This window comes from Hemibagrus wyckioides, linkage group LG21 (assembly GCF_019097595.1).
Source record: "Hemibagrus wyckioides isolate EC202008001 linkage group LG21, SWU_Hwy_1.0, whole genome shotgun sequence".
NCBI classification, from domain to species: domain Eukaryota; kingdom Metazoa; phylum Chordata; class Actinopteri; order Siluriformes; family Bagridae; genus Hemibagrus; species Hemibagrus wyckioides.
Window position 1 is genome coordinate 11,914,212 of NC_080730.1, and position 20,366 is coordinate 11,934,577.

General features: G+C 36.8%; 1 protein-coding gene across 3 annotated transcripts; it reads left to right on the forward strand.

The window, feature by feature from the left end:
- Positions 1-5,412: 5,412 nt before the first annotated feature.
- tmem51b (transmembrane protein 51b) lies at positions 5,413-17,939 on the forward strand. Of its 3 annotated transcripts, none has more exons than XM_058374131.1 (3): positions 5,413-5,534; positions 10,794-11,236; positions 12,354-17,939. In XM_058374131.1, the coding sequence occupies exons 2-3, from the start codon at positions 10,851-10,853 to the stop codon at positions 12,790-12,792; spliced, it is 825 nt and encodes a 274-aa protein (XP_058230114.1). In that variant the 5' UTR covers positions 5,413-5,534; positions 10,794-10,850; the 3' UTR covers positions 12,793-17,939. The 3 variants fall into 3 exon arrangements, with proteins under 3 accessions (XP_058230114.1, XP_058230115.1, XP_058230116.1); XM_058374132.1 differs by having other exon boundaries at positions 5,422-5,538; XM_058374133.1 differs by lacking the exon at positions 5,413-5,534 and adding an exon at positions 5,547-5,730.
- Positions 17,940-20,366: the final 2,427 nt, after the last annotated feature.

Consider the following 20,366-nt stretch of genomic DNA (forward strand, 5'->3'; position numbering starts at 1 on the left):
AAATATGGTTTCAGCCTGGACTTAAACACTGAGACTCTCTCTGTCTGAATCCCGAACACTAATTGGAAGGCTGTAACATAACTGTGCCCCTGCCCCCTGCTGTAGCCTTTGCTGCTTGTGGTACTACCAAATAGCCTGCACCATTTTGATCGGAAAATAATATCTGCATTATGTGACAAGAGCAGGAGGCTGACAGATGAGCTGGCTGTGGCCTGTAGATGTGGTGATAAATGTTGTATAAGTGGTGGTTGTGTGAATAAAGAATCATGAGGTCAGTGTTGTATCCGTCCTGCTGCAGGTGCTGGTACAATTGATGGATTAGACTTTGGAGAATGGACTGTGTATAAGCAACAACATGCACCCCAGGATGCTCCTTCTGGCCTCTGAGGACTAGAGAAGAAGAGCAGAGTAAGACATACAAATGTTCATTAACACACATTAAATTAATAAGTAAAGAATAGATTGTGTCAAATTCATAATATACGGTATATGGTCAATCGTATGTGGACACCTAACCATATAGTGAAAACAATATTGTAGGTACACATTTGCCCTTTTTCATCAAAATAAGCACATACTTTAGTATGCAACATGACATATGAGGATGCAATCTGTGTAGTCCTTATTTTCCTAATATATGCATGCAGTAAACCTGTATTAAACACACCTTAGTTTAAGCAGGTGTTTGTAAAACTTAGCCAATAAAAGAAAAGCAGACTCAAGTAAAACCTTTCTGATGTACTTTGAATCTTTGTCCTGTTGTATGACAGGTGAAAAAAAAGAAAGAAAAAAAAGCATGATAACATTAAAATGAAAATAAATGAATCTGTGAAACTTATGAAGTAGGAAAATGTTTCATTTAGAAAAATATGAAGCATGAGTACTTTCTCCAAAGGCAAGAATTTATTTTGGTTTACCTTGTTGAGCAAGCTTCAGTCAAAACGCATACTATTATTAGGCAGCATTACACTACACCACTAATATTAACCACTGAGATTAATAATGCTTACAGAACAGCTTTTCTACTCCAAGAGCAGCAGCATTAACCTACACCACCAACAATAACCACTTGAAAATATTATAGACAATGTGAAGTCCAGCAATGGCTAACAGCTACACACACCACTGAACAGATATGATTTCAAGCCCTGTTACAACAGCACCATGCTCCTGACTTTACTTCCTCAGATTTGAGTCGTTATCTTCCAAACTTTTGCCGGTACATCAGTTAGCTGCAATCTAACATGTTCTATGATTTTGATTACTGGTGCTTCAGTTAGCTGGAATCTACATGCTCATTTACATTTCTGGCATCTGGCTCTTATCCAGAGCGACATACATGTTTGGGGAGTTTGTTTTGTTATCTCTTTGAACCAAAAAGTTTTCATTCTCAGGACATGTTTATCTAAGTAAAACTCCCATATGCTCCATGAAAGCCACACTGATTCAGTCTTTTTTGATTGGGCTGTCATGAACATAAATATTTAATATGCTTACAGAGGACTGTAGGTTATATGATGTAGATCTTGGGATTTTTAGGGATTGTATCATTAAAAACGGACATTAAAAATTCCTACCTTGGACTGAATTTGCTGAATATTTGCCCATTCCTGTCTTGAGGAAAGGTATACTTTCTTTTTCACATGATGTGTATATATACTCACTCAGGACTTTATTAGGAACACCTGTACACCTACAGTACTCATTCATGTAATTATCTAATCAGCCATTTGTGTGGCAATAGTGCAATGCATAAATTCATGCTGATACAGACTTGTTAACTATCAATATCTAGCCTATGGCTTTAGCATCTGTGTTACTGTCACCCATACAATATCTATTTATGTAACCTTGCTTTTCAAACGTATGCATGTACTTTATATACTTAGCTCACTTACTAGCTTCCTGTGGTAAGTAGTAAGCCAGATCATATTATAGCATTGACTGTATAAACATACAATAGACAGCATGACAGTACTTGTAGAGTGAAGCTAAAGCTTCTCTGAGGCCCTCCAGTACCTGGTTCAGTCACATTTTATAAATGATCCAAAATGCTGCTGCACGACTTGTTTTCAACCTGCCTAAGTTCTCCCACCCCACCCCACCGCTGCACCGGAAGCTGCACACAGCAGATTCAAAACACTGATGCTTGCCAACAAAGTCAAAAATAGACCAGCACCATCTTATCTCACAGATCTTTTCACTCCTTGCACTGCCCCATGCTCCCTCCGATCTACTAGCACTGCTCGACTGGTCCCACCATCTCTCGGGTAAGAGGTAGGTATACATCAAGACTCTTTTCTGTTCTGGCACTGAGGTGGTGGAATGAACTTCCCCTAAATGTTCAAACAGCTGAGCCACTGGCCATCTTCAAATGATGGGTGAAGACCTACCTCTTTCTGAAACACTTAAACTAGCACTTATTTTTCCCTGCTTGTTTTATGTATTTATGTCCTTTTTTTTTTTTTTTAAAGAAACTGCGCTATAATACCTCCCAACAGTGTTTTAGGCTGATGGTATATTAAGACTGTGACCTAGTGAACCAGCGTTGTTGTATTCACTGATAGAAATTCAAAGTACTTTTGTATGTCACTCTGGATTAGGACATCTGCCAAATGCCATAAATGTAATGTATATGCATGAAATAAAAATCATGAAATCAAGCTGTAGGGTAGGTCAGAAAGGGAAACTTTGAATTTCTTAACATCAATAATTGAATCACTACAAAAATATGCTTGGGCTTTCTTTAAATTCTACTTTTAGCACAGATTCAATAGTATAAAAATGTTAAGATAGGAATACTATATGTGAGAAACACTTTACATGTTTTTTTTTATTATTTTTTTAGAATATATTTTCGACACAATGCAAGTGATAGATAGGAAACTAACAACTTTAGGTGGTTTGGTTTGGCAGGAATTCTCAACATACTTTTCACTGTGACAGAAAAACTGTTGGTCTGAGGATCAGATGGCCATCATTCAGTACAAATACTATTCCATGGCATGCCTTGGGTGCAACAAAGATCACTGTAGGTTTACCTTTATGGAATACTTTAAAAAACAATTAAGTACAAAAGTGGATTAGCCTAGATTCATCTTTCCAACATTCACCAAAGTGTGTAATTCTCCCACTTCCCCAGTTCATTTTTGGAGACACCCATTTCAGTTCTGCATCTTGTTACAGACCTGGAAAGTGGACCTTTAACCTGTTTACAATGGTACGGGGGCAGTCATGGGAATAAATCCTTTCTTAAGTATGCAAAACCTGAATGTACCTACACATGCAGCATACCATAACAGAAAGAAGTTCAGCTATAAGACAAGACCACTTCCACCTAAACAAAACACAACACCAAGTGGCCAAACAAACACTTAAAAATACTTAAAAAATAAGTCATTGAAAAAATACTTAACCATTGTGTAAGAGACAAAACCGTCTTGGTGTAGATTCTGCAGATTCCAACAGTATAAACACGGGCACTCTGTGACCAAATCTCACTGAACCCAAAGCAACCAAAAAAAGGGGATCCCAGGCAGGGCTCTGGGGAACAGTAGCATATGGAACTGTAGCAGATACTCATTTCAGGGTTCAAGTTCATGAGCCCTAAGAATTTTTTTTCTCCAGGACCCAGACCTAAATGTTTTTTGATCTCCAAAATAAACGGAACTACAAAGACATATTGAAAATGTTACTGTTAAAGTATGCAATAAATGTAATATAAATCAGTGAATTTGAGTTCAATGTGGGTTTATTATCAGTAATGAAGGTCATTACTTCATTCAAAATCATTAAAAAAAATATTTTTGTAAAGATATAACCGAATTTTCTTTCATGTCAAGATATTTTGCTTGCTTACACATTAATCAGTGCCTGCCCAGACCTACATACACACTCGTCTGTCTGGCGCCCCGCGCACACACACACACACAAATGAACAAAATACAGTTTTGATATATATATTAACAGTGTAATATATATAATTATTGTTAATGTGTTAAAGTAGCAGCCCCCTCTGGCTAACTTTAAGGTTCCTACTGACGGGCTGCCTCTGCTGGTGCAACAGAAAATCATAGAGTTTGCGGTTTGCGAGTTAAAATTCTGACAATACCAACACGTCTGTGAAAGCATGCCTTCTGGTTGGATGAGGATCATACTTTCTCTCACCTATCATAGCAACATACATGTAAAGTTCATATATGCAGAAGGGCAGACACAACCTTTCTCCAAATATATTGTGTGCTATGATCCAAAGGGAAAAAAAATCTAAAAATCATTTGGTCATTATAATGAAATGATACACATACATATGTAACATAACATAAATATGAAATGTAATTATAACATACATATGAAATGACTTTTAATGAGTGCACAGTCTCCTAAGGCATGTATGCAATTGTCTGGTGTCTTTTGTGTGCGATGTGAATACTAGATATTTGTATACACAGTGGTACTTAAGATTATTTATCCCTTTTTTTTTTTTACACCATTTCCCGCCCCGCGGAAGCACCGAGGAGCAAACGCTTAACTTTCGGCTTCGTCCTGAATGGAGTATCAGTGCACTACAACAGGAACTGCAGCTTTTGCACTCTATCACACTCACTGACATCTAGTGGTCACGCTACACATTACACGCCACACGCCAAGGTTGCCAGGTCGGCGATCTTTCAGCACAGCTAAAAAGAATTTTGTCTTGAAGGATTACATTGAAGGAGTTGTGAAAAATGGAATTAAATGTTTTGTTTTGCAAAATTGCAACTTTTGTTATTGAAACACCACCACTGTGATCAATATATTTACTTTCTCAAAACTGTGAATTGTATAGTCAGTTTTATAGATATAACCTGCAAATATGTGTGTTGATTGATCTAAAGCAAATGCAATTATATACAGCATAACTCGTTAATAAGACAAAAGGTTAAAAAAAATGGTACGTTATTTATTACTGATGATGTGAACACCCGACTCATCAATTTGGGGTAGTTGGGAGCAATAACAAGCAGCTAATATTAGAACGCTAACATTGATTTTCTTTTCACAGTGATTATTAGATTAAGTTAGATTAAGATCAATTTAACAAAATACACTGTCTATAGATGAATTGATCTAAAGCAAGTAGTGCTATAAACTCTACTGTTAGAGTGACGAGCCATATTAATTTGATGTCAATCTCTAAACTGGGAAGGAACTGTTAAAGTTTACCCCAAGTTGATGAGTTAAAAGGGGGTTAAAGGGACTGATTATTGCCTTAACCAGTTTGTTGTAAAGCTACTCGCTATTGTCTGCTGTTGCTGCTGTATTGCAATTTCAGTCCAAAATGTTGCATTAATGTTAAAATTCATACTAGTAAGCATTTAACTATGACTACTATGTACTATTTCCAAAAAGCAACGGGACTCCGGATTTTGGCCTAATTTGCCTGCTGTATTTGGCAACCGCGTCCGCAGGAGTTTACTATACCCACAACAGCCGGAATTCGACGTGCTTGAAGACCGAGCAATAAAGTCAAAGTCAACCGGGTTCTTGCTCATGTAGGTACGCTTCTTGACGTTAAATTCTTTTTCTGCAAAAAAAAGGCAAGCCTGAAAAAAGTAGTCGGTACATACATTACTAACACGTGTTCAGGGTTTTATAAGAGCAATGAAAGCTGTTTTTCCTGTTTTTTGGAAACACACCTGATTCAGGTAGTCCTAAGGGCGTTGAATCGACGCCATAGACATTGTTAAGGTAATTTTACTAGATTTTTTTTGAAGCCGCTGTCGTTTATCGTTATTGTTATTGGTTTTCTTTTGTTTTGTTTTGTTTTTTGGGTTTTTTTTTTTTTTTTTTTACAAAGTACACAACAGAAAGATTATATTTGGTTTGATTTTCAGGGAGAGAGGTGCGGTTTACCTTTAAGTTACAAATGGTTTAGATTTAGTAACTTTAGTACCTGAGATAGGTAACAGTGAAATTATTAAATATATGAAAGTGTGTGTGTGTGTGAGAGAGAGAGAGAGAGAGAGAGAGAGAGAGAGAGAGAGAGAGAAAGTGTGAGGGGAACAATGAGAATGAATAAGAGATGTAATATGGTGGGAATTTTCCAGCGCATTCGCACAGAAACCTAAGTCTGGACATAAAGCCAACTGTCCGATTTAGTAATCTGAAACATTGAGATACAATCACAGCTACATGTTTGCAGATTTCAATCATTTTTCATTCATAAAAGTGCAGTCTAAAGGGCATTGAATTCATAATATTGTAATATATAAGGTTGAAAACCACACATCAGTATTTAATTGTTTTGAATGAACATCTTTGATATTAATTATTAATTAATAATTTTAAGTTTTAAGTTCAGGTTTTCTTTTAAAAATGTACTCTAATATTTAAATTGACTTTTTCAGTCTTTACAAATTTAGATTTAATATTTCAGTTTTTAAACTGAAAAAACAGTTTTGGGCTGTTGATTTCAGCATTCAGATTCAGCCAGTCAAAATCAGATTACAACTACTGTGTTAGGCAAAGGCAATCGAGCCAGGAGCGCTGTTCTGCATCCCCAGCCATTAAATAACTCCCCATCTTAGTTCTACATTTCCCTTCCTTCCAGTGGTTTTATTTTGTAAGTAATTTGTGATTGGTTCCTGCTAAATGACTAACAAACATCTTATACGGCTGACAGCAAAATTGGAATAGGAATAGTAGCTTTACAGAGAGAGAGGGTATTCGGGATGCTTGTGGCCATGTAATAGGTAAGGACAATGTACATTGTGTGCAGAGTGCAAGCAGCTTGACTAACAAATGTGTTTTCAGCTTAGACCTAAACTCTAAGACTGTCTGAGTCCTGAATTGGACAGCTGTAACTGTAGGGATTTTTAAGAGAAAGATTTGCCCCCTGCTATAGCCTTTAATTCTTGAGGTGCCAACAAATAGCCTGCACCATTTGACCGAAGTAGATGTAGCAGATCATAGAAAAACAAAATGTTCTACACAAGACCATTCAGTGCTTTGTAGCCCAATAGTAGTATTTTCTAATCACTGTGAAGTTCAGGAGCAGAGAGTATGTAGTGTCAACGAGATGTGGTGATGTCATATCTTCTTGTTTTAGTTAGGGATCAAGCTGCTGCATTCTCAACTAACTGGAGCTTGATTATGCTCCTATTGGAACATGCAGACAGTAAGGCATTACAGAAATCCAACCTGGAGGTAACAAAAGCATGAACTAGTGTTTCTTCATCGTTTAGTGACATTATATTTCTTATCTTGGCAATATTTCTGAGATGAAAGAAGGCTATCCAAGTGATATTATCTATATGAGTTTCAAATTAAAGTGCAAGTAATCACTCCAAGGTATTCAACTGCTACACATGATTGAACAGAAAGGCCAACTTGCCACCTGGTTGCATGGTCATAGTACAAGTAATTCTGTCTTGTCAGAATTTATAAGGAGGAAGTTAATAAGTATTGACACTTTAATTTAGAATTGAATTGAATTTTATGTCTTGTTAATGGTTTTTAAAGCACTGCATTGCACCAAAATATATTTCCAATCTTTTAATACCCTATCAAAATTCAAGAAACACAAGATCATCTAGCCAAAACAAGGCTAATATCTAAGGGTGATGGGGCTTTTTCAGTGGCTGCTCCATGCTTATAGAACCCTCATTAAATCTGCTACTTCTGTAGATGCTTTTAAGTCAAGCTTGAAGTCTTATCTTTTTAGTGTGGCTTTTAAAACTGGCTAGAGTGTTTATATGTGGCTAGGTTTATATTGTCCTTGTGGTTGTTTATTATTCTATTGTTGTTTATTCTTTCTGTTTCAATGTTGCTTGGAAAGCACTTTGGTCAACAGTTGTTGTTTTAAATGTGCTATAGAAATAAAGTTTGTATTGTATTGTAAATTAGCAACTTTATTCTGAAAATTTGAATTATTGAAGTTGCATCTCTGACCACAGAAAAAATATACACTGTCCGTCCAAAAAAAAGTCACCACCTGGATAAAACTAAGCAAATAGATAAGAGCCTTCCACTGGATAATTACTGCATGGATGATTTATGTTTCAGCTGGCAACAAGTTATTTAACCCTAACTGATGCAAAGAGTAGTTTCTTATTTCTTAAACGACCATGTCGGAAGACACATCCTGTGGTCGTGGAAAAGATGTTAATCTGTTTCAGAAACGTCAAATTATTGGCATGCATCAAGCAAAGAATACATCTAAGGAGATTGCTGATACTAAAATTGGGTTAAGCACTGTCCAACGCATTATTAAAAACTGGAAGGATAGTGGGGAACCATCATCTTCGAGGAAGAAATGTGGTCGGAAAAAAATCTTGAATGATTGTGATCAGCGTTAAACGTTTGGTGAAATCAAATCATAAAAAAAAAAAAAAACATCAGAACTCACGGCTATGTTTAATAGTGAAAGTAAGAGCATTTCCATACTATGGGACTAAACACTGCACCAGAAGGTTGGCAAAAAGAACAGGTAGCGATTTTTTTTATTTATTTTTATTTTTTTGATTGGTAAAGTCTATGATCTAAACAACAGCTATTTGGAAATGTTGCATGAAAGAAGCTCTTCTTGTGAGAAAATGCATGTGAACCAAGCATCATTGGAAGTTCAGTTAGAAGTAAGTGTTGTCAGATGAGCCCACCATAGAACTTATTTGACTATAAAAAATTACCAGCAAAATCCCCAAAAGCCACTGTAACATTTTGGGACAGGTTCTTGGCAAGTGCTCTAAGTGCTTTTTAGATTGTTCTCTCTAATGTTCTATCATGAGCAATGCCATTAAAAATATACAGTTAAATTAAGCACATACTGTACTTCATTAAAATGTATAATCTTACTGGTAAATTTGCACTGATTTGAATAAATGCATATGGTGGAATATGAGAAATGGTTCAGTTTTTGAAATGTTTGATAATTGAGATGAAGAGAGAAAATGCAAAAATTGGAAATGGCACAAGCTTCAAAACTAATTAAGACAGAATATCAGTTTTGTACATGTACATCCCACAACTGTTACTGATTTATCACTGGAACAGTATATGGGAATGTATACATAAAAATACACAAATTCTATTTAATTGCAAAGCAGCTTTACAGGAATATATAAATTCAGGTTTTAAATGTTGTTTTAAATGTATCCAATCCCTAGGTAGTTTAGGCAACACCTGACACTGATCCTACAAAATCCATGACTTTTTGCAAGTGTACAAAGTGTGCAAGATGCTGGTTTGAAGCCAAAGGGTAGTCAGACCAAATACTGATTGGATTTAGATTTTTCTACAATATGCTTACTTTTTTGTAAATTGATAAAAAGTTTTAAAAAATTAAATTAAAAATTAATTAAAAAAATTAAAATCTATATTTTTGAACGCATTCTTACTTTTTCAGAATTTCTTCACACCTGCCTAAAACTTTTGCACAGTTCTCTCTCTCTCTCTCTCTCTCTCTCTCTCTCTCACTCTCTCTCTCTGTGTGTGTGTGTGTGTGTGTGTTAAAAATGGCAATAAGAGGTGTATATAAGATGTTACTACATTTGAGTATACAATGTGTTGAGTATCTATTAGAAAATATTTATTTCAGCTTTATTTGACTATCATCATGGAGTAAGTTTTAAACCAATGTATCTTTCTAATTAGTCTGGAAGATTATTTTTTAGAAGATTTAATAATTTATCACAACTAAGAATTGGAGAGTGCACCTGTTGCTCAAGATAGCTAGTGTTTTTGCCCTTTACAGCACTGCAAAATTCAAAGTACTGATAAGCTAAGATTGTGGACCTTCCCCAGACTGAATCATCCTCAGGAGCAATTTTCCAAACAGCTGGTGGTTCCCTAAACATCTGTACACACAACTGTACGGACAAGACACTGTATTGGTTTAAAAAACTGGTTGGTAAATTGGTAATGGAGACATTGGGGTGGTGACATCATGTTGAAAAAGGACTGGTGCACTTCAGAAATATAGATGGCATGGGGAAGGAGTAATGCTGAAGTTATTTAGAATACTGAAGCAAAACCTCAAGATATCAGCCAGACAGCTGAAACTTTGTCGCTGATGGGTCTTCCAGTAGGACAAAGTGAATTAACCGAATGGCTTAAAGGCAACAAATGAAAATATTGGAATGGCTATCACAAAGCCCTAACTGAATTCCTAGAATAACAAAATTGTAGACTGAAGCATATATGAGCCAGAAGGCTTACAAACCTGACTTTCACCAAATGATGAACAGGCAACAATTCTGGCTGTGTGTGTGTTAAGAATCTTGACGAAGGCTAGTCCAGTTGTTTTTTAGGCATCCCAAAAGATAAACAGTTAAAAGGTAAGGCCAACAAAATACTAACAAAGTGTAGGTAAACTTTTATCCTCTAAAAATTTGATATAGTAAATAAAAGCTGAAATAAATATCTTTAAAAAACATATTTTATTTTGGAAAAAAAAAACCTTCAACTCGTTAAATGTATGGAAAAATAAACTGTGGAGTTGCAAAAAATGAGAATTCAAAATGTCTATGTGCAATAGTGTTTAAAAAATAGTCCATGTTTCCACATGTAGATTGGATAAATAAGTTAACTCTTCACTTTCCTGCTTCATCAGTACCATATGATATTGTCATTCATACATCCAGTACAGCAATGATGCATTTTTATAAGTCATCCCATTTTATCTTTATCATATAATCATTATATAAAATCTTATTTTTCTTATGTTATTATGAAGCTTATTTTATTATTTCCATTAAAATGTTTGCATGGTTTGATTTTTGTCTGTGAACTAACTGACTACTCCTTTTCCACAGGTTCAGACTGTTTTAAACATTCTTCTCTGAGACTACTCTTTGGTGTGGTGCTGTGCCATGTGTTTAAGTGGGCAGCCACTGTGCTCAGGCAGGGGCCGTGTGCGATCTAACTCCTCTAGTGAGGGCAGCAGCTCAAGCTCTCAATATGCATGCTGTGCCCTGGGTGTGGGCCTAGTGGCACTTGGAGTTATCATGATTCTGTGGACTGTGGTGCCACTGGAGGTGCGATCGAATAACACAGGTGTGCAACATGATGACGTTTCCATTGATGAAACTAAGCAGAAGACCTCGTCTGTGGCTTTTGTACTGATTGGTGCTGGACTGGCCTTGCTGCTGTTGGCTGTGTGCCTAGGAGTGAGAAACAAGCACAGGAGAAACAGGGGGGCAACTACGGCCGCTGATACTCAGTACACAGACCGTGTGCCAGGAGAATCAGGAGAGATGTGAGTACATTTTGAGCTTGAATTACATTATTCTAAAAGTGAATTTGCATTGTTCCTCTCTAGTATTGTGATTAATTTGATGTATGCTATGTGTTTTCTGTTTTGTTTGTAATAAGTTTACAAAGTGATAAGTGCTACAAAGTATGATAAGTGCTACAAAGTATAAAAGCCATAATGTATAGCAAATTAATCACACACTACTACATCAAAAACAATATAAATTACGTTTTGTATCTAAAAAAAATTTAATTTATCTATTCTCTACATTTCATAGCTTTTCTCTTGGTTGCACTGCTTCCAGTAGTGTATATTTATGATAGTAGTATTTATCCAATCATATTTCAGCCAGTGGCTGACTTCATGTGTTGCCAGGGTCAAAGAAATCTGCCTTAAGGCCTTCAGAATCAAAAGTGCAGGCGCCCGTAGCTTAAAATAAGTGGCAATGAAATTGTTCCATTAACCAATCAGGTTTCGAGTTGGTGTCACTGGGGCCATCTAGCAGGCATACGATTACGTCAGCAATTTCCCGTCCTTTGATTGGATAATTGGAGTAGTCAGAGGCAGCAAACCACACAAACTAAATCAAATGTATATATTTTAACTGTGGCTGACAGAGGAGAAGAAATTGATTTGGTCGCAGACATCCTTACAAATGCATTTTCAAGGCAGACTGTAATAAAATTGACTATTCCTTGTGAGGTGTGAAATACTATAGCCTAATTTATTTTTTACTTTGCTATTTAACAGTTGATCAGTATTTATTGCCATGGTGTAATAATGGTATAGAGGTGGATTAACACAAGAAAGACACCAGTGAAGGCCTAGGTGTGAAATGCACGGCCAGCCACTGGTATATATACTACATAGAGGATGAGGAGGGAAATGGAATACATAATGCTTAGTTAATGTGCTGTCTGTAGCACCAACATTTTTATAGATCTGACAGTTCATAGATTAGGTAAAGAAGAATGTTACCAATAATGCAGCTTTATTGCTAATTATATTTGCTAATATTTTTAAAAGTTTTTGATTTTATATTATGAACACAGACAACTTGTGAACTGTGTATTTCTCTAACTATATAAAGTCATTTGATTGACCTGTGTGTTTGCCACAGCCCGGCACCTGCACCAAGTTATGATGTGCCTAGCTATGATGAGGCTGTGACTAGTGGGCGTTATCCTGTCCGCCAGAGTAACCTGCGCCAGAGTACCTCACAGCTCCCTTCTTATGAGGACCTGGTTGCTGCAGTGGAGAATGAAGGAGAAGCACAAGGGGCCGTAAACAGTCAAAATGCTTCTTCTCCTGGTCCTCATGTTGGTCCACCAGCAGCAGCAGCTGGTGCAAATGCCAAGCCAGCCCGTAGCAGCAGTCGAGCTAGCTACCTCCTCAGACCCCTCCGTGTGCGCAGGATTAAATCTGAGAAGCTCCATGTCAAAGATATCCGGCTAAAAATCCAGAGTCCTCCACAAGGGGGACGAGTAACCATTGAGCCCCTGACGCCTCCACCACAGTACGAAGACAAAGTGCTCGAGTTCCCCACAGAACCTGTGTGATGGAGTGAGCTGTGTATGAACACTGTCATGGTTGACATCTCTCTCTTAATTTGTGCTGTTGTTGCACTTGCGGTGTGTATGGCTTTGATACAGTGGTATAGGTCTGCTTCAAAGAATTGTTGTAATTGTGAAATGTTATATTTAATACTTCTTTCGAATATGAAAGTGTCCTGTGCTTCTTTTACAACAAAACACTAAAGAGTATTACTTTTTTATCTATATATGTTTATTTGCTTTCAAAAATAGTGCTCTTTGGCATGGTGTAGCTGATTTTGTAATGACTCTTTTGTGATATGTGATTAACTCTGTCATCACATCCGTACTCATACTCAGATGGTGGCTGTCTACCTGCTTATATGTCCTTATAGTGAGCTTTGAAGGACAAGCTTGAATTAACATTTAAGTTAATTTGCGGAACAATGAATGCTATTAGCAAGGTGCCACTTGCATAATGCTTATTGGTGGCTGTTAATCAATGTTAGTAATATTAGCATTTTGGACAGTCATTCATTGAATGGAAAATGGGCAACATGGATAGTTGACTTTTTTGAATCTGTGGAGATGTGCAGTCAGAATTTGAAATAGTAAACAATATTACATGCTGTGGCTATTTTTATAAAGGATCTGAAGGAAATTGAAAAGGGGAAAAAATCGGCAACAATACACAATTATACTAAAATACACACTGTGCTGTCATGTCTGAAGAAACTTCTTTTAGAAAAGTAATATACAATATGTACACCTTCACGTGCGATGAGATTTAAGGACAAAACATTGATTTATTTTAAATGTGGCTGTTTAAATAACGTGTATGTTTCCAATCTGACACTGTGCGGTGGTATGGGGGTTTATGTGACGTCAGTTTTTTTGGGTCTTGTATGTAATAAATGTATGTGTTTTTCTATTGTTCAATAATTGGGGAAAACATACTATAATTGGGGAAAAGATGAGGAAATATAAAATACTGATGATAAAAAAGCAAACAACTCCTATTATGTAGGATAATATAGAATGGATTTTTGTAAAGTCTACACACCCCTGTTAATATGGCAGGATTTTTATCTAAAAACATAATAAACTAAGATGTGTCATGTCAGACCTTTTTTCACCCTCAGTAAAATTACAGTGTATAAAAACATAAGTGAAAAACAATCCAAAAGTTAATTTGGGGAAATGGATGAATGGTGTGATTTGAAAATCGAACCGAGCGACACAGCCTCGGCAGATTTTGCAGATTTTTGTAGGGGAGGCTGAGACGAGCCTGCAAAATCTGGCAAGGCCGCGACACTCGGTTCGTTTTTCAAAACTGCAATAAAATCAAAACTGCATGAATATATTAAAAGTCAAATGTCCTGTTGACTTGTAGCTAGTTATGATTTCACTAAAACATGATGCTGCCACCTCCAGGAGTGGGTGTGGAGTTCTTTTGGTGGTCATCCTGTCCCCTACCACCACCTCTCTCACACACACACACACACACACACTAAACAGATCTTTTGAACTGGTTTAATTAGACCATAACACATTTTGCTGTTTATTATTTAGTTGAGCTTGGATATTTTTGTTTTTTGTGTGTTCCATTCTACATCTCATGTTTCAGAAATTCAATTATACCTTTTCTGGTATATCAATATCTTTCAAGAAGTGAGATATCCTCCATGATTTGTGCATTCTATCTGAGCTTTGGCTTTAAACCAAGAAGATATGAAACAATAATACAGGGACAGTTGATTTTTATTTGGGGTTTATGAGAATAATTTAATTGACAATATGGTTATACAATAACATTTAAAATGATCATCACAATTACTTTGCTCAAGGTTTTAATCATTAACCCTATTACCACCCTATTATTTCAATTATTATTAATTAGCATTAGTACAATTAGCTCAGCAGTGTAATTTGAGCATATGTTTACAGCCTTATCAAAACTTGTTATATATTTAACAGAAATACAATGTCACTATATTCAAAAGTAGAAAATGCAAAATTCTATCCAGTCCAATATGGAAAACAAAATTATTCGTTTGTGAACGAATTCTTGCCAAGTTATAGGCTTTTGGCTTGAGACATAATCTGTCTTTAGGGAAGACCACAAGCAAGAACAATATTCCCCCTGTACTACAGGTCCTCTCTGAAGGGGAACATGTGGCTGGCATGCACAAGTACTTTTTGCCACTTTTGAGATCCTTGGGTAGACCTTTTTGTGTTGCTTCTACTATCCTAGTGGATCCTCCTCACTTTTCAGTCTGTGTGGCTGTAGGTAGGCCTGCAGCTCAAGCTACATTTAGTTCATGGTTTGTTAAGTAGCTTTCAAGAAGCTTCCCAATGACTTCTTGTTCTTTGAAGTGCCTTCAACCTCAGTTGGGATGGCATCTACACTATGAAGCACATACTGTTTCATTACAATTTGGTTTAATGTATACACAACAGCAGATATTAGCATAATAATTATTAGCATCACTGCCACATTCTTTATCAACTCAGATTTCACTATGATCTCATATGTCTTATCGTGTCAGTTCAACTCATCTTAAATCAGGAATCTATAGCAGATTGTATGTACAACAGAGCCTGGGTTTGGTGGTCACTGGTTTCATTTAGGTACTTTAAGATTTTAGACTTTATCACTTCTAATAGGTCATCATCTTAACTTTTAAGACAGATGTGTTGAAAAATGAAGGACTGGGTTTACAATAGACAAGCTGACTCCTCACTAGACAGAACATCTGTAAATACGACTAGCTGGTGCAGGGATTTCTTGATAGCCTCCTGCACTTCAGTGTCTTGCCATTGTGGGTATAAGATTCTGGGTTTCCATTTGTGCTGCCAAAAGTTCCTTCTTTGTTAATTTGTTATATTTTTTTGGTAAATTATAGGTGCATTCAGTGATTTTTGTTGTTGTTGTTAATGTAATGTTTGTTAATGCATTTTAGTGTTAATTAGAACATTATTTTAAAGTACAACTCTATATCAGTCTTTCTTGCCTTATTGTGCTGGGTGTACATACAGTGCCTTGCAAAAGTATTCACCCTCTTGGCATTTTTCATGTTTTGTTGCCTCACAACCTGGAAATAAAATGGATTGAAGGTTTGCATCATTTCATTTACAGAACATGCCTACAACTTTAAAGAAAACTTTTTTTTTTTTAATTGTGAAGCAAACAACAAATAGGACAAAATAACAGAAAACTTCAGCGTGCATAACTATTCACCCCCCTAAAGTCAGTACTTTGTAGAGCCACCTTTTGCGGCAATTACAGCTGCAAGTTACTTTGGATAAGTCTCTATGTGCTTGTCACAGGCATTTTTGCCCATTCCTCAAGGCAAAACTGCTCCAGCTCCTTCATGTTGGATGGTTTCCACTGGTGAACTGCAATCTTCAAGTCTGACCACAGATTCTCAAATGGATTGAGGTCCCGGGCTTTGACTAGGCCATTCCAACACATTTAAATGTTTCCCCTTAAACCACTCAAGTGTTGCTTTAGCAGTATGCTTCGGGTCATTGTCCTGCTGGAAGGTGAACCTCCGTCCCAGTCTCAAATCACAGGCAGACAAACAGGTTTTGCTCAAGAATATCCCTGTATTTAGCACCATCCATCTTTCCCTCGACTCGGATCAGTTTCCCAGTCCCTGCTGCTGAAAAACATCCCCACAGCATGATGCTGCCACCACCATGTTTCACTGTGGGGATGGTGTTCTTGGGGTTACATACATAGCGTTTCCCTTGGTGGCCAAAAAGTGCAATTTTAGTCTCATCTGACCAGAGCACCTTCCTCCATACATTTGGGGACTCGCCCACATGTCTTCTGGCAAACTCAAAACGTGCCTTCTTATTTTTAACACTAAGTAATGGCTTTTTTCTGGCCACTCTTCCATAAAGCCCAGCTCTATGGAGTGTACAGCTTATTGTGATCCCATGCACAGATACACCAGTCTCTGCTGTGGAACTCTGCAGCTCCTTCAGGGTTACCTTTGGTCTCTGTACTGCCTCTCTGATTAATGCCCTCCTTGCCCGGTCTGTGAGTTTTGGTGGGCAGCCCTCTCTTGGCAGGTTTGTTGTGGTACCATGTTCTTTCCATTTGAAGATGATGGATTTGATGGTGCTCCAGGGGATCATCAAACATTTGGATATTTTTTTATAATCCAACCCTGACTTGTACTTCTCAACAACTTTGTCCCTGACTTGTTTGGAGAGCTCCTTGGTCTTCACAGTGTGAAGCCTCTGGGGCCTTTCAGAAAAGGTGTGTTTATACTGACAGATCATGTGACACTTAGATTGCACACAGGTGGACTTCATTTCACTTATTATGTGACTTCTGAAGGTAATTGGTTGCACTAGAACTTTTGAGGGGCTTCATAGCAAAGGGGGTGAATACATATGCACATGCCAATTTTCAGATTTTTAATTTTTAAAAATTATTTTTTATATATATTTTTCTTAATTCACTTCACCAACTTAGACTATTTTGTGCAGATCCATCACATAAAATTCAGATAAAAAAACATTTAAATTACAGGTTATAATGTAACAAAACATGAAAAATGCCAAGGGGGGTGAATACTTTTGCAAGGCATTCTACAGAGCAGAGCAAAAATACTATGTGCACCATTAATAAAACTGGCAAAATATAGAATAAATTACACTACAAGAAAAAAATTCACTAACAGCGAAATGAATGTAGCCTTCTCCAGGTATTCAGAGAGGCTGTCCTAATCATATTAACTGCGTTGTTCTTTGTACTGCAGATGAGTCTTTCCTCAAACAATATCCATGCCGAAATCGCTCCTTTGGTCCTGTGGGGAAATTTTGCGTACATTTGTTTGGTTTTGTTTTACAGTCCAGTGTCACCAAAATGAGGATGGGTTCCCTTCTGAGCCTGGTTCCTCTCAAGGTTTCTTCCTCATCCATCATCACAGGGAGTTTTTCCTTGCCACCATTGCTGCAGGCTTGCTCATTAGGGATAAAATAGATTAATCATTGAGTGTAATATTTTTTTCTCCTTTCTCTTTCTCTACGTTTGTAAAGCTGCTTTGAGACAATGTCCATTGTAAAAGGTGCTATACAAATAAACTGAATTGAATTGAAAAAATTGTTTTGTTTTTTAAACTCGCTGCAAATACAATGAATTGTCAAACCTGGGTACATTTCCACGATTCAAATTGACCGCAAATCGGTTGTGGCAGCAATATTACAGTAAACACTGCAATAATATATTTTGCCATATCAGCGGCACATTCTGCACTCAAGAAGCGGCTGGAGTTACAGAAACTAATGGTGAAATGAAGCTTTGTGTTATACCGAGGCTTTCCCTCAACAGTATCGTGAAATGTTTCGTTACTCAATGCTTTTCACCACGGTGCACACTAGTGACATCTTGTGGTCAAAAGGTTGAAGCTGCCTTCCCAGTGGACCCAATCATTTTTGGATTATTTCACGTAATAAATCGATCACTTTGTACTCTGAAAACCATAAAGGGAATAAAAATTGTGTTTCATGTATCAGTGTTGAGGTACTTACACAATCTATGAATAAATGAGTCTATAAATTAACTTATGAAAGAATTTATTAATGGGGCGAATTAACATGTACTATATCAATTTCATGAATTTTCTTTGATCAATACTTGCAGCCTTATTCACGTAAGGTTTTGTCCTAGTCTACACCTATGCTTGTTAACTGGGGAGTTGACATATCCAAGTGGGGAATGTTAGATTTTTAAGGAACATGTTCAAGAGTTCAGGGGCTGAGTCACTTTTTTAAGTGTAGTACAAAGATTAACATCTGCAAATAAAATTGTTAGCGCAACACTGGCTTCCACCACATAGCCTGTATATGTACAGGTGGTTGATATAACTTCAGGACATTATAATGCTGGAAATATCCACAGCTCAGGTGAACTTGGTTCCAATGTCTACATTAAAGATCTGGACCATAGCTGCTGAGATCTCCAAGTATTGCACAAAACAACAATCATGACTCAGAATAAATGCCTTAATGCTGTCATTTTTTTTTCTTCTCATTTTTGATTGCTGTATTTTGTGTTTTATGATTCCTGTGGCTGTGGTTTTCTGTGAACTCTTCTATCCATTAGCTACCCCATTTTAAAGAGACCGCAGGGGGAGGGGGTGGGGGCCGTTAAATTGATATGTGTTATCATGTTGTAATTCCAGTTTGTATATTGTTGTTAATAAACAAATAATAATAATAATAAAAAGAAAAAACAATATAAAAAATACTCTTTACCGTACTAACAGGACATTTGACATGATACTTACAATAGACAAACATATAACAAGCATTAAGCTTATCAATTAAATATCTAAGAGTAATTTATATCGATTACATGTAGGTGCGTGGAATCAACCATCCTCTCACTTGCTCACGTCCGGTTTAAGCAGTAAACAGCAGAGTTGTGCGGCAGTGAGGCCATCCTATTGATTGCAGGGCTCTCTGTTTAGAACCAGTAGACCAGTGGAGGCTTTTATCCCTACCCTAATCTTCCTAAAATTCTACTTTGTGATTTTTGGAATTCACAATTATAGACAGTTGTTTCCCACTCAGTGTTTCCCACAGCAACTTTCACATTTATGTAGAATCCCTCTGAGCAATTCGCAATAAACATAGTTATCAATAAGACAATGGCTTTCCTAAATGCAAACATTGGCCTAGAACATATGGAAATAGTTATGAATTACAAATATGTGATTTGCATGTATAAAATACATAATTTTCATTTTTGTCAATTAGCATTCCAATTTTCAACACATTTTCACAAATATACTGCAATTATTTTTTTTATAGTCAATACAAATACTGTTTTGTTTGTGATACTCTGTATATAAGTCTATGTCTCATATTTCTTACATTCAATCAAGCAATTCTCCAATGTGACATACATTTGGAAATCATTCAAATACAAGGAAATAGAAGACATTTGTACATGTGCAGTATTTTACATTCCAGGTCTGTAAGAGCTCCCAAAGATGATTGCCAATGACAAATCATACACACTATATGGCCAAAGTTTTGTGGACACTTAACCAATCACACCAATATGTGTTGGTTGAACATTCCATTCAAGATTTTGTCCCACTTTATTTTTACAATGACCTCTATTTCAATTCCATTCCAACATTCCAATTCATCCCAAAGGTGTTTAATAGTTCAACACTTTATGAAATATTCAAACCACCCTTTTGGTTCCAACGTCTATGATGCAATTAAAGGCACAGAGATCACATTTTTTTAATTGTTGTATTTATCCAGTCCCAATTCTGGTGTCTTCTGGTAAATCCCAATCGAGCTACATGATGGTGGGCCATCAGAACCCACTAGAACAACCATATGTCCCACTGGAGGATATCAGGCCCTCATGCCACCCTCATGGAGTCTGTTTCTGACAGTTTTGTCAGAAATAAGGATAAGGAAAGAGCAAATGTCTGTGGCCACCACCTGCAAAGCCATTCCCTTTTTGGGGGTTGTCTTGCTGTCTCCTCTCCAGTACACCTATTGTCACTTTCATTTGGACCAAAGCAGGTGACACTGATTCATAATCACTTATGCTTCCTAAA